The sequence below is a fragment of the Peromyscus californicus genome, unplaced genomic scaffold (assembly GCF_007827085.1).
Source record: "Peromyscus californicus insignis strain IS unplaced genomic scaffold, ASM782708v3 Scaffold_12__1_contigs__length_115047231, whole genome shotgun sequence".
Lineage (NCBI taxonomy): Eukaryota > Metazoa > Chordata > Mammalia > Rodentia > Cricetidae > Peromyscus > Peromyscus californicus.
The window spans coordinates 95,857,844-95,872,346 of NW_026294413.1; the positions used below are offsets into that span (position 1 = coordinate 95,857,844).

The 14,503-nt window shown below is 41.5% G+C and overlaps 1 protein-coding gene across 3 annotated transcripts in view; it reads left to right on the forward strand.

The window, feature by feature from the left end:
* Window positions 1–14,503, forward strand: part of Grid1 (glutamate ionotropic receptor delta type subunit 1) — a 727,989-nt gene that overhangs the window by 597,926 nt on the left and 115,560 nt on the right. For all 3 annotated transcript variants that reach the window (XM_052733985.1, XM_052733986.1, XM_052733987.1), the window contains 3 exons: window positions 8,182–8,283; window positions 10,096–10,293; window positions 13,738–14,062. In XM_052733985.1, the coding sequence (XP_052589945.1) occupies window positions 8,182–8,283; window positions 10,096–10,293; window positions 13,738–14,062 (625 nt within the window). The remainder of the gene's footprint in view (window positions 1–8,181; window positions 8,284–10,095; window positions 10,294–13,737; window positions 14,063–14,503) is intronic.

Here is a 14,503-nt window from a genome sequence, read left to right on the forward strand (position 1 = left end):
CTTTTGCCTTTTAAAACTGCTTAGACATTCTCTCTCAGCTCAGTCAGAGCATCAAGAAAACAAATGACAGCCCACGATGGCAGGGATGAGAGGAAAGACCATTATTATTCCCTGGTAGGAACTGAACTAATGCAGCCATCATGGAAACCAGTGTGGGAGAGTCTTTAAAAATCAAACTCAAAAACAGAAAAGCCATAGAACTACCATGTGACACATGAGCAAGTGACATCACTCCTGGGAATATACATAGTGACCCTAAGTCCTGTCATTGATACATGTTTACTGCTGCATTGTTCAAAGTAGCTAGAAAATGGACTAGATGCCCTTCAGCAGATGAGTCAACAAAATTGACAGTACTCAGGAGACAGCTCAGTCTGTAGGGTGCTTACTGGACAAGCATGAGCACCTGCGTTTGGATCCCCAGCACTCATGTAAAAAGCTAGCCATGGCAGCACACATTTTTAACAGGGCTAGGGATTCAGAGGCAGGAGGAACCTTGGTCCTCTATGTTCAGATAGAGATGTTGGCTTCAAACATAAGGCAGAGGATGAATGAAGAAGACATCCCACCCAATGTTGACACTTGGCTTCCATGTGTATACACGTGTGTGCACAGATATAAATGAATAAAAAAGTGACTAGAAGAACATGTGGTAAATATATGTAATAGAATTTTGTTTGGCCATAAAGAAGAATGAAATCATGATAATTTCAAGAAAATAAATGGAGCTGGAAATTTATATTAAATGAAATGACTTAAATTCAAAAAGACTAATAATATATTTTCTCTCATATAAGATTCTATATTTTGGTTGTAGTATATATTTTATATATGCATACATATATATACATGATATATGTATATAACATACACACATGTGTATAGATATGCAAGGGTGGGTATAAGTCATGAACTAAGAGCGGAACAAGACAGAGAGGTCTAGGGGAGGGAGCAATTTGACAGAAAGATTTCACCAATGGCATTGTTGATGATGTCAGTCCTCCTAACCTAGTGAGCTCCTGGTTTCTTGGGCTTTGGAGTGACAGGCTAAAGCTCTGGTGTGCCCATTGCTTCCATCATGAGCCCCATGTCCTGGGAATAGAGGTGCTGCCAGCCCTTCTCACCTTCCTCTCCAGCATCCCTGGGCAAGTTGTTATTTCTCTCTTGTTGACGGTTTGTCATGAAGCTTTGATACATCACAGTTCTCCTCTTACTTCATTGTAGTTTCTGATTCTGGCAGTTTTGCCCTCTGAACAGGCAGTTGTGTTCCACAGGGGCTTGCTTTGGGATAGTGTAACTCTCAGCAAACACTCAGTTGCCTGTGCAACTGGCCTTGGTTGAGAGAATCTTTCAGTTCTCTGTCAGAGTGAGTTCCTGTCCTGTAGCATGTCCGGAGCTTCAGGAGTTTGCCTGCCCCTTTCTCAGTAGTACCCCTTTCTTAGTAGCAGTTTATTAACTTGGTGCTGACTGATGGAGTCTGCAGTTTAAACCCTCCACACCATGTCTTGGTGGTCCTCATGTGCTAGAATCCCCCCCTCATATGAATTCTCCAATTAGACATTACTTTGGGAATCTTGGTCACAGATATTAACATTCTGTTCTCAGATGCTAGCATACCGCTTCTCAGATGTTGTCTTGTTTCTGAGCACATCTTCCCTGTATTTGGCTTTGCTTATGACTTGTAATTGGCAATTGGCTGAGAATGTAGCTCACTGGTAGAGTGGCTGCTTAGCATGTGTAAGGCCTTTGATTCAATCTCCTGAATCCCTTTCCTCAAAGTAAATGACTCGTAATCAATTTTCTGAAATCATTGTTGGCTAAATGTCCAATTCAAGCTCGCTCAAGATAATGGATTCCTCTTCACCTTGTTCCTCCATTCAAGGCAATGTCCTTTGAAATATGCCCTGAGCCCATTTGTCTTCCAATACAAGTGGACAAGGAATGAGAATAACAGAGGGCATATTATTTTAGGAAGACCTCATCACTGAAATGATAAACACACTGTCACAATCATCACTTAAGCCTCTGTCCCACCTGATGCCATCTGTACTCTGGTGATAACAGTTCTAGGTTGGCAAGAATAGAGTTGACATGGGACATTTGTTCTGGTGGTGCCATTTGTATGACATGGTTATAAAATGAGTTCCTACTTCTAGTTTTCTCTTGAGACCTTCCTACAAGATTCAGTGGTAGCAGTTGACAATACAGGTATGTGATCTATTATGGTGTTAGATATTATAAAACATGAGATTTGGGGTTAAGTGAATAAATTTTCTTTTTCTCTCCCCCAACCTTCCCCTTTTCTTCCCTGGGCTCTACTCCTATCCCTTCCCACTTTCTTGCTCAGCTCCTGCAAGGCCATGAAACTGGTCTCTGAACTATAAATTAGTCAGAATTGCCTCCATTTTTCATCCCACCTCCCCGTGAGCAGAGAAGGACACTCTAAGATACTTCTGCAATTAAGTTATAGATCACAAAGTCCAGTCTTCTGAAAGAAGCTTGTTCAGTTTAGGGTTAATAGCCCTGAATTTACTAAGGATGGGGCCACAAAGTTCTAAATCCTCACATCTTACAACTTACGAACACCAGCATGACGAGCACCCCAATTGACTCAGGAAATACATTTTTCCAAGACCAGTGGCTTATGAAATTTATTCTCCAATTGGCTGATCTCTGGAACAGTTGTTTGTCATCATCAGATTTGGAGCCCATATATCTCCTTCCAAGCAATGGCTGTACCATAACCCCTGGCTCCTTCCCTGTTTCTGGTCTGGGTAGAGCAGATCTCCACAGTGAATGAAAACACGGCTCTTATCAACTAGCAGCAGTACTCATTTTGTTTAACAGTGCTGGAAATTAGTTTTTCAGCCACTGATCTTGACAGGTCAGCTGTCAAAAGTGAGTGTCTATGACCATCAATTCATCTATCCCATAAACAAAACCCTGTCTACAAAATGCAGTTGATGTACTTAGGTACAAATGAAATGGTCTGGAGCTGTATGACTAAGTGTCAGGACTTCTTAGTAAAAGGCTTTTCTGACTTCCCATTTATCAACTCTATCAGCCTCATTTGGCTCTTGCTAACTGAGACAATCTCCTTGCATTCTGATCAGGGAACATCAGATGCCCTCAGGGTGGAGGTGGGGGACAGTTCCCTCCTAAGTTGACTGGCTACAAGCTTGGGAATTATTTTTAAATTCCATTGGGTTTTCTCATTGGAACTCTCTTGATCTGTCCTGGTCTTTTAGACAGGGTGTTCTGAGACATTGCCTCTCTCAGAAATTGTGAAAACTCCAACTCTGGTCTTAAGATTTGGACAAGAACACATAGCTTTGTGGAAATGGTCTCAGCCGCAGGCACTGGGCTCTAACCTCATCTGAGAGAATAATAAGCTTTCTTGCCCAACACGAAGGATCCTGAATTCTGGAACATGGTTGTACTTTGATGTGTTTGAAAGACAGAATTTGTGTTTCACTTTGAAGTAGTTCTTCTTCCTTTGCAAGCTACAGGATGCCTAAAGGCCAAAGAGAGAAACTTGGTATTAAAAGAAAAGAAAACAAAACAAAACAAAAAAACCCGTTAAGTCTCAGGTACTTTCAGAACCAAAGATAAAGATAACAACAGGCTTTGAATACTTTTTTCTTTTCCCTTTCTTAGGATGTCCACTTTGACTTACATGTTCTTCTTCCGTCAGATTTGACTAAATATTAACAAAAATGTTCAATGTCATCCCGCTTTCTTAATAGAGAAAGATTTCCTGTCTTTGTGATCTGGTCCTCACCTGTGGTTACTTCTCTGTCTCCAGACCCACCAAGTTTAAGGGGCCCTACTCTAGCATGGAGTCTTAGGATATGAGACAATGGTAAAGTTAGCAGTATGCCTCCTCTACGAGATGAGGGACCCCTCTCCCCATAGTTCCCTGTAGCCAGACACTGGATTTATTTGGTTATTTGTTTTTAAATAGAATTAAGCCTTAACTTAATAACAGGTAAGAATCTAGATGTACCTTTGACTTTCAGTCCCCAGAAGAGCATGTGATAGAATTTTATTGAATCATTGTGCTAGTTATTGTTTACCTAAAGCTCCTTTTCCCTTCCTGCTAAAGCAGTGAAAATCCTATTAAAAGAAGATGTACATAAAGCAGGTAATAATGGCTGTTTGCTATTACTCTGCCTACATGCAACATATATCATACACATTTTAACATACTTTGTTCTATTTTTATCAATACTTTTTATGTACACATAATTCAGGTTATATGAAACAGGTTTATAACCTGTTGGTGATTCTTAATTAAGCAATTTTATGATAGGTTATTTCAAAATTATTTTATTCCTTTAACAGCCTCTCAACTTGGTAGGCGGGAAATATAAATGGTATTCTATTTTACAAATAAAAATGGAATTTGAGTGAATATATTGAGCAAATGTTCATTGATGACCTTCTATGTCTCAAGTGCTCTGAGGTCATCCTGGTAAATGCTGAGAACACATGACTCATTCATAAAACCTGCTAATTTCACGCCTTCAAGCTCCCACCTTCTCCAAAGCTACACCAGTTATAACAGCTGCTTATGGAGAGGAGATTGCAGTGGTATCTGAGGCAATGTTAGAGCCAAGTGATTGGAATGAGCAAGGCCAGCTGCAGCTTATGGTCCTAGTCCCAGGGAGTAGGGCAGGAAGTGAGGCCCCATAAGTGCCCCAGAGACTAATTCTGAGTCAGAGGCCCTGGAGACCACTTCTAGTACAGCTTTGCATACATCCTGGAGACTAGGAGGAACATTAGTTGTGATGAATATAACATACTAATGTATTATAGTAATGCATGATATGTTTGTACCTTCATATCAAGGGAGACGGGTGTTGGGAATGATTAGTGGAACCTCTACAACATTTCTGTTATTCTAAAACTATTCTAAAGTAACAGTGGTTTTTAAAAATGAGTCATAATTTATCAGACCCAGAAAGAGAGAAAAAGCATCCTGGGCAGAAATAATTGAACATAAGGTTCAAGAGGGCACATGTTGAGCGTGGGAAAGAGTAGAATTCCTGGGATTAGAGTATACATGGCTATCTAAAGTGGGCTGAAGGTCAGAGTAGACTTGGGGTTGGGAAAGCTGTTGTTTTAGGTCAGACTTATGAATATTTGGAGTTACTCTGTAGGAAATGAGAATTTATTAGAAAATGATAATTTGTATACTTTGTGTTTTGACTTGTTTTGAAATACTTTAAAATTGTACTTTATGCATATAAGTATTTTGGCTTACATGTATGTCTGTGTATCATATGCATACCTGGTACCCATGGAATCTGGAAGAAGGCATTGGATCCCCTGGAACTGGAGTTAAGGATGATTGTGACTACCATGTGGGTGCTGGAAACTGAACCCTGGTTGATTACCAAAGCAATGTGTTCTTAACCACTGAGCCGTCTCTCTAGGCCTGGTTAATTTATGAAAGGTATGTTCCAACACACGGAAGATGGACTAGAGGAGAGCTGGTAGTAATGAGGCTGATAAGGAAACTGTTGCAATGGTTGGGGCAGAGTTGTGCTGCCCAGAGCGTTGCTGTGGGTATAAGCAAAGCATTCATGGAGAAGCCTTGAAAGACAGAGCTCTTATATCAATGAACTGAAACCTAAGTAGGCAAGTGCTTTTATTCCATGCTCCTGTTTGCTTTTACTCCCAAATCTCACACCCAAGTGCAATCTCAATGCAAATACAGCCTGGCTGATGAAGGCTAGGCAGAGTTCTACACTAGGTACTCAATCAAGTCAAGGTTTCAAAGTGCTAAGATGCCCCTCCCTGTGCCAAGGATGCTTGGCAGCAGCTGCAGAAATCCAATCACAGCATAGGCTAGAATATCCAGTTGACACATCCTTATGTCAAGATTGCCTTCATCCTAACTGTGAGTCATTGTGATGGTAAAAGACACCTCCAAACACCACCCACACCCAGAAACATGGACCACACATCAGGGAGTAGGCAACTCCAGAGCCAGCTAAACAGTTACTGGATGCAGATACAGATAGCCAAAAGGCACACCTGTTCCTGGCCCTTAGATCCATTCTGTAGCACACAAAGAAAACAGGAAACCAAGCCTTTGACTGGGTTTTTACTTTTGTCTTCGACAGTCATTTTATTTTGTTTGTTAAAGATTGTGCTCATTTTTAATTGATGTGTATGTATGAGTGTTTTGTCTCATGCGTGTGAGTGCACCACAGGCGTCCAATACTTGTGAGGCTGATGGAGACATTGGATCTCCTAGAGCTGGAGTTAGTTATAGGCAGTTGTGAGCAGCCATGTAAGTTCTGAGAATGGAAACTGGGTCCTCTGCAAGAGCAGCATGTGCTCTTACCTGCTGAGCCATTTCTTCAGCCCCAGTCTTAATTTTTAATCAGCTTCATGAATCTACTGAGTCTGGGTACTATTTTTTTTGGAACCACGGTGGGAAATAACCACATTATTTCCTTCTCTTTGTTTCAGTTCTCAGAGAATGGTACCATTAAACATCTTTGGTGTCTTTGATTAAAATTCTGGTAATTTCAATTTGCTCTTCACTCCAGTGTGCTGTAAGTTAATTAGCAGTGGTGTGGGGCTCTGTAGAGTATGTGGCCATGCTCTAGATTAAATTATTTATTCTCTACTGACATGCATCCTATTATTTAAGGTGGAATTGATATTAGTAGACGTTGGATCCAAAGTGACAATCAGAAACACCAGACTTCTTTTAGTCTTAATATGGGCTTCTATATCTCATTTTGGTGGTTTTTGTTTTAGGTCTCAGAATTGTTGTACCTCTCAGGTAGAATGCTTTCTCACCTTCTAGAAATGTGGCTTCTTAGGGTTGAGTGTCAGAACTCCAGAGTAGAAATATCCTAAGTGCAGCTTTGGCAGCTCCTTTAGGGCCCCAGGGGCACATGTCCCGAGGAACACATCTGGAGTTAAACAGATACCTTATACTTCTTCCATAATGAAGAGTGGGTACTGTCTAGAGCTGTTTGATGCATTAACCCCTTGCTATATAAATGGAGCTCAATGGAGCACCAGCACCAGCACCAGCAGCATCTTGGAGCTTGTTAGACATGGATAATCTCATCAGAAAATACCTAGAAAAGCCATGTGACTTGCACATATCTATAGTTTGAGAACTACCAATTTGATTTATAGCAGTGGCACATAATCCTTGCTGAATGTTAGAATCACCAAGAGAACGAACATATCTGTATCTTGTCCACTACCAGCCAGTTCAATCAGAATCTCCATAGATGGAGGAAGGTTTTAGTGTGTTCAAAAAAGTTCCCACAAAAGAGCCCAAGACACAGCTAAGCCAGTGACTTAGGGTGCATTAATATTCCTCATGACCAGACCTCAAAGTTCTGATTAACTTGGCTCAAGAAGTGTCTATTGTCTCTCTGCAATTAATAATTGAGGTTCGTTGACAGCACAAGGGTTTGGTCATTGTTGCTAAGACCTTGTAGCCATGCAGGAAGGAAAAATGACTCTTGAACATTTTGTCTTCTCTACTGTTCCAAAGCCAGAGTCCTGTCTACCCACTTAGCAAACACATCAGGGATGCAACAGACTATTGGATACAGCCTGAAGCCTCGTAAAGATACTGGCAGATACCAAGCACATGTACTTGGCTCCCAGCTTCTACCTACCTATCATAGAACGTTATTGAGGTTGTACTACAACAAAAACAGGCAGAGAGAACAGCAGCCCTTGGTGTTGTAGGCCCCAGGATGCTTGACAAGCCTTATACTTGTGTCTTTGTTAATTGTATTATTATTCTACCTCAATTCAACTAGTTGTAGTAGCATCAAAGGGAAAGTTAAAGGCCTAGGTAGGGAAGAGAAGACTTTGTGGAATGCACAGTGACATCACTTTCATAGAGGACAGAATAAAATTAGACATAAACATTCATTCCAGAGGCAAAATCCTCCCAGTTGGCTTTATTTTAGGGATTTTAGAGCTCTGGGCCTCCAAGTGAGATGGTGGAGGAAGTGAAACTTTCTGTGTGATGCATCTCTGTCCTTTTATGGTTTGGAGATGCCTCTAGGTCTCCAAGAGGCCCAGGCTGTTGCTGTCTGCCTGTCTGATTCAAGATTCTAGTTTAGCAGGGGCCTCTAATGTGTATACCAGATTCTTCCATCCCTTACTCTTCCCTATTTCTCTCCACAGCTGGCAACCTGGGACTCGGAGAAGGGCTTGAATGGCAGTCTGCAGGAGAGGCCCATGGGCAGCCGCCTCCAAGGACTGACTCTCAAAGTGGTGACTGTCTTGGTAGGATCATGGGGATGTCCTGGGACCTTCATTTTCCAGGTCTCTGAGTCAGAGGCTGCTCTCTGGTGAATGCAGGGTTGAGGAGGGGATGTTGAGGGGCCACTCAAGTTCTCAGGAGTCCTCTCATTCAGATAATTATATGGCGCAACCTAAGGGAGAGTGAGATGGAAGTCTCTCCAAGGACTTCTAGGACTACTAGAGGAGATCTCCAGGGTACAGTGTAGGAGGACCACTCACGGCAACTGCTGCTGGGCTCCTACTGGGATCCTACCTGGATCTTGACCTACTGCTCCTCCTTGGAGAACAATGTGGATAGCCAGCTTTCCCAGAAAGATGCTTGGGGGAGGACATTCTCTTAGTGGCTAAAACTGCTGAGGGTAAATGTGATAATAAGTGTGCAGTGAATAAATGTTAATTAGTTGTGTTTTTTTCTACATAGTTTTCCTGGAATCATAGACTGTTACAATTGTAAGACTCATTAATATTTTTCAAATTTATTTTTCCTTTTAGAAGAACTTAAAATTTTCTAATTTTGGGGTAGCCCAGACATGGCTCAACTTTTTCATTCCCTCCCAGAAAACTCAGAAACCTTTGCCTGCAACATTTCTGCTTTCCCTAAATGCGTAATATGAATGAGCCTTAAATCCTACTTCTTTTCTTTTTCTTTCTTTCTTTCTTTCTTCTTCTTTCTTTCTTTCTTTCTTTCTTTCTTTCTTTCTTTCTTTCTTTCTTTCTTTCCTTCTTTCCTTCTTTCTTTCTCTTTCTTTTCTTTTCTTTTTTGATTTTTGGAGACAGGTTTTCTCCATGTAGTTTTGGTGCCTGTCCTGGATCTCACTCTGTAGACCATGCTGGCCTTGAACCCACAGAGATCAGCCTGTCTCTGCCTCCCGAGTGCTGGGATTAAAGGTGTACACCACTGCTTCCCAGCAAATCCTATTTCTTTTAACTAAAAGAATTCCATCAGATGCATTCCCGGGGTGGGGGGGGGCTCTTTGCCCTCAGCCCCTTCATATTCAATTTCACACAAGAAGAAATAGTGTGGGTAGGTGGCTGAAATGTTTTCTAGATGATCACCTACCTCCCAGGACATAGATATAGTCTGTAGGTATGAACTCAGTATGGTTGTGGATTCATGATCTTGAGGTTTAATCCTTCCCTATCCTTTGACTTATGGTGTAACATTGGTCTGTTAATGGGCACTTATTTTCTAGTACAACCTGATAGATGAAATGCTGTCTTCTCTCTGTCTATTATCACATAGCTTTATTGACCATGCATTATTCTACATGAGAAGTGTCTTAAGTCTTATGTGGCTCCCCTAGAATAATGGCATATCCTAAGGACAGAATCCTATGTCAGTATGAATTCTATAGAAGAAGGAAAGAAAAGACACCATTTGATTGTGGGGTCTGAGGGTTAGGATAGAGGCTAGGAAGAAACACACAGGACAATTAAATCCCTACTGCCCCATGCCGACCTGCTGACTGGAGCATCGCTCCTGTGCACTGTACCTTGACTGTCCATAAAGAGCTTTTAGAAAAGGGCAACAGAGTTCAGTCTCTTCATAGAAATTGGGTAAATACCAACATCCCACTATTGTTGTTGTTGGTTATAATCATTATTATCCATGCTGGGGATGGAACCTAGGGTCTTATATATGCTAAACATTTGCTTTACCACTGAGCTACACCCCAGCCCTAATACTAACATTCTAATGCTACGATTCATCAGGTTGGTCCCTGTACCAATAGCCTGGAAACATGTCAATTAACGTGTTATTGGTTTGAAGAATATCCGTTCTATTTTCTACAGGAAGAGCCTTTTGTGATGGTGGCTGAGAACATCCTTGGACAGCCCAAGCGTTACAAAGGGTTCTCCATAGATGTGCTGGATGCATTGGCTAAGGCTCTGGGATTCAAGTATGAGATATACCAGGCCCCTGATGGCAGGTATGGTCACCAGCTCCATAACACCTCCTGGAATGGGATGATCGGGGAGCTCATTAGCAAGGTAAGTTCCAGGATCAGGGCCACAAAGAGGGGCATTCCAATACGTCTCTAAGAGATATCTAAATTTGACCCATTACATAGTCGAGTCCTTAGGACTACACTGAGGCATCCTTTTCCTCTCTGTCTTCCATGCTATGTCTATTTCTGCTCTTTTATTTCCTCATACACCGACAACCCTGACGTTTCCCTTCTTGTACATTGCTCATTCCTTTGGGGCCTACCTCCTATAATAAACCTTCTATATAATTCACCCTTTAATAAACCACTTATATTCTTGGACTGAAGTGGGAAACTTACCCCCTGCCCCCACCAAGGAGTTCTACTGAGTGCTTTTTCTTTCATGTCTTATAAACCACAAGTGTAGTATACACCCATGCAAATGTGAGTGTGTAAGTGTGAGTGGACATGTTCACATGTTGGCTTTGTTGTGTGTTGAAGGTATGGTATCCCCACACATCTTACCTTTCACATTGTTTCCTTTCCTTCTATCTGCAGAATATATCTTCATTGACACTCATAGCATGAAGACGATTCACCACCTCTCAGTCTTGTTCCTGATACTTCATTTCCTCACAGTTATTTACAATGGTGACTCCCTCTCTAATATAACTGCTTCTACCAACCTTGACAATTCCTGACATTGCTGTGGACAGCCCAGGACTCATAGCGCCTTGTCTCACTCCAGTTATCTTTAGTGTAACCATCCCCCTGAATCCTATTAACATCTTGCAAGATACCCTCTGTGCTGATTTATGACCACAACCTGTTGTCCTTCTGATTGTTCTGGGGGGCACGGTTCTTTCTCCTGAACACAGGATTTTGCTTTCTAAGCCTATGTAGGAAGATACGAGGCCTATTACCTTGCCATAGTCCATTAATTTTTTTTTATAAAAGGAACTTTATTGTAGTAGATTTTAGATTCTATAAAAATTACCCACTTTAGATCTTCATTTCAATATTTAGTAATTGTACGGAGTTTGTGCAAGTGCCACTGTAGTCTAGTCTCAGAGCACTTCCATGATCCCATTGTAGTCCCTCTTCAATAGTTACAGCTAATTTCATCTTTCTCTCATCCCTTGGTCTTCCTGTTTCCTCTGGAGCAGTGGTTCTCAGCCTTCCTAATGCTGTGACCCTTTAATATAGTCCTCATGCTGTGGGGACCATAAAATTATTTTCATTGAACTTTATATCTGTGATTTTGCTGCTGTTATGAATCATAATATAATTATCTGATATGAAGGATATTTGATATGCAACCCCTTTGGGGGTTGAGACCCACAGGTTAAGAACCACTGCTTTATAGAGGTGCAGTTGGGAGCATTGTTTATATATGAAGGAATATCATACATGGTCCCTGGTGTGTGGCTCTTTCCACTTGGCATACATATTTGAGATGTATCCATTTTCTATGTTTCTTGTACTCTTTTGACACTGTAGCCTTCACTAACCTGTGTACCCTCTCTGGTCAACCACACAAACGCTTGTACAGTTCATTTCATATGATTTTCTGTGTCCTTGATTTCTTGTTATATACAAGTCTTGAATCAATGTTATTATGTATCCTCATGCACATTCAGGTTTCTACATGAAATCTAGAAGTCCATCCAGATTAACTTACAGATATATGTGCTCTCTATCCTCAACTGTCTCCTGTTTTCTGTTTTTGGATGCCATGGCTACATCCCTCAGATATGCTTCAAAGGTTTTCTTTTCCTCCTCAAGAAACCTAATAACCTTTTTCCTTCTCAAAGGAAAAACTAGTTATCCTTCTATATTTGAGAAATAAATTGAGACTTCTGGGTATGAAAGTCTACTTACTGTGAAACACACCCTATAAGTTCAGGGCCTCCACTGCTAGTAGGGGAATATCTCTCCCGAGTGGCAGGAAGCCTAGACCTGCATTTCCAGTTGGTTTCAGTGAGCCTCCTCTGGATCTTGATTCATAAATGAATTCTCCATTCATCCTATGCTAATAACCTCCCCTGCTCCAACTTAATCTCTTTGACAGCCCTTTAAATCTTTTTTGAACTTTATTTTAAAAAATACTATTTTTTTTGTGTGTATGGTATGTATATTATGGATATGTAGTATACATTCACACATACACCACTGAGTCCATGTGGAGACCAGAGGAAAACTTGCAGGAGTCAATTCTTTTCTTTCCTTCTACTATATGGGTCTTAGGGATTACACTCAGGTTGTCAGCTTTGGTGGCAGGCCTGTGCCTGCTGAGCCATCTCAGAGGCCCTATCTCTCAGCTCTATAAATATGGTAGAACCTTTAAAGAGATTCCTGGATCTTTGGTTCCTGAGAGGAAGACAAGATTCAGACATGCTCTGGCATAGGCACCTTCAACCTTTTTTCCCAATGTTATTCTAGGTCAGCGATTCTCAGCCTGTGGGTCTTGATCCCCTTGGGGGCCAAATGACCCTTCCACAGGGGTTGCCTAAGACCACCGGAAAAACACATATTTACATTACGATTCATACCAGTAGCAAAATTACAGATATAAGATAGCAATGAAAATAATTTGTGGTTGGGGGTTACCACATGAGGAACTGTATTAAAGGTATTAAAGGGTCAGAGCATTAGGAGCCACTGCCCTAGCACCCAGTATGCACACAAAACAAGAAAGGCAGCAAGATGTCCCCCAAAAGTAAGAACACTTCTGTTCAAGTCTGAAGGCCTATGTGTGACTTCCAGAACCCATGTCATGATCAGAGAGAACCAATACCTGAAGTTGACCTCTGACCACCACACATGTACCTGCCCTCACACCCCTCTCTGTCTCTCTCTTCCTCTCACACACACAAATAATAAATAAAAACTTTAAAAATCAACGAAGAATAATTTTTGGGGTTGAACATACTTGGACAGTCATTTAACTTCTGAAGTATTTTAGAAGAGCTGTCAATGGAGGTGGGATAATGGAAGTTGAAGAAGCTTGCTGGAGAAATAGCTGGTACCTGCCCTTGCTATGCAGGGAGGATACAGATTAACCTTGGAGGAAGAAGGATATCCTTGGTAGGAAGTAGAAGGCCAAGGTGCCCTTTTGGATTATACGTCTACCTAGTGCTGAGTTTCAGTATTACGACATTTTGACTGGAACACAGGCAGAAACAAAAGGAGATAAAGTTTGCTAGGTGGAATGATAAGAAAAGAAGCAAGTGTAATTCATAGGAAGTGAAGATCCTTTACTGAACTTTATTATCTAGAAGAATGTTGTAGGAGATTTTAGGTCCATGGAGAGACATCTGTAAGATGAAGGAGGTAATAGACAACATGGTGTTGGATTTTTCTTATGTTCTCTGTATTCTCAGGGGTCAGCTCTCAAACACATTGCCTCTGAGCAGATCTTTGAAATGAGTAGAAGGTGGACCTTGACCTAGGGTAGAAATCAGCAATGAACTGAAAGTCACTTCTCATGAACTTCTTTGTCTCTCAGAGAGCAGACTTGGCCATCTCTGCTATCACCATCACCCCAGAGAGGGAGAGTGTTGTGGACTTCAGCAAGCGATACATGGACTACTCTGTAGGGATCCTCATCAAAAAGCCTGAGGAGAAAATCAGCATCTTCTCCCTTTTCGCTCCCTTTGATTTTGCTGTGTGGGCCTGCATCGCCGCTGCTATCCCTGTGGTCGGTGTGCTCATATTCGTGTTGAACCGGATACAGGCTGTGAGGGCTCAGAGCACTGCCCAGCCACGACCCTCTGCCTCTGCCACCCTGCACAGTGCCATCTGGATTGTCTATGGAGCTTTTGTTCAGCAAGGTACCTTCCCAATCTTCTGTTGTCTGAAGAGCCCTGGGGGCCTGAAAAAGCCTATCCTCTGGTAAAATTCTCAGATGTATATCACAAAAGTCATTTTGAATATGATTTTATTTGATCTCAGGACATTGCCAATATGAGGCCGCACTCGGTTTTTCTAAGCAATACCAGGTGGAAATTAAATAAAGCAACAAAGATCCCAACTTTCATTCCTGATTCTCCATTTTAGAGAAAATTAACTTTGGATTTCAGTGTATTTTCCTCCCCTCCCGTGTTAGATTGATTGCTATGCATGCAAGGTTGTCAAATGGAACTCTGCACAAACATTCACATAGTGCAGCAATCTGTAAAGTGCTACTCCAGCTATTCTTGAAATACAATGTCTCCTACCTTCCAGAGGGCTGGTAACACTTCTGTCTAGTGGTGAGTTTCAGGATTGTGCAA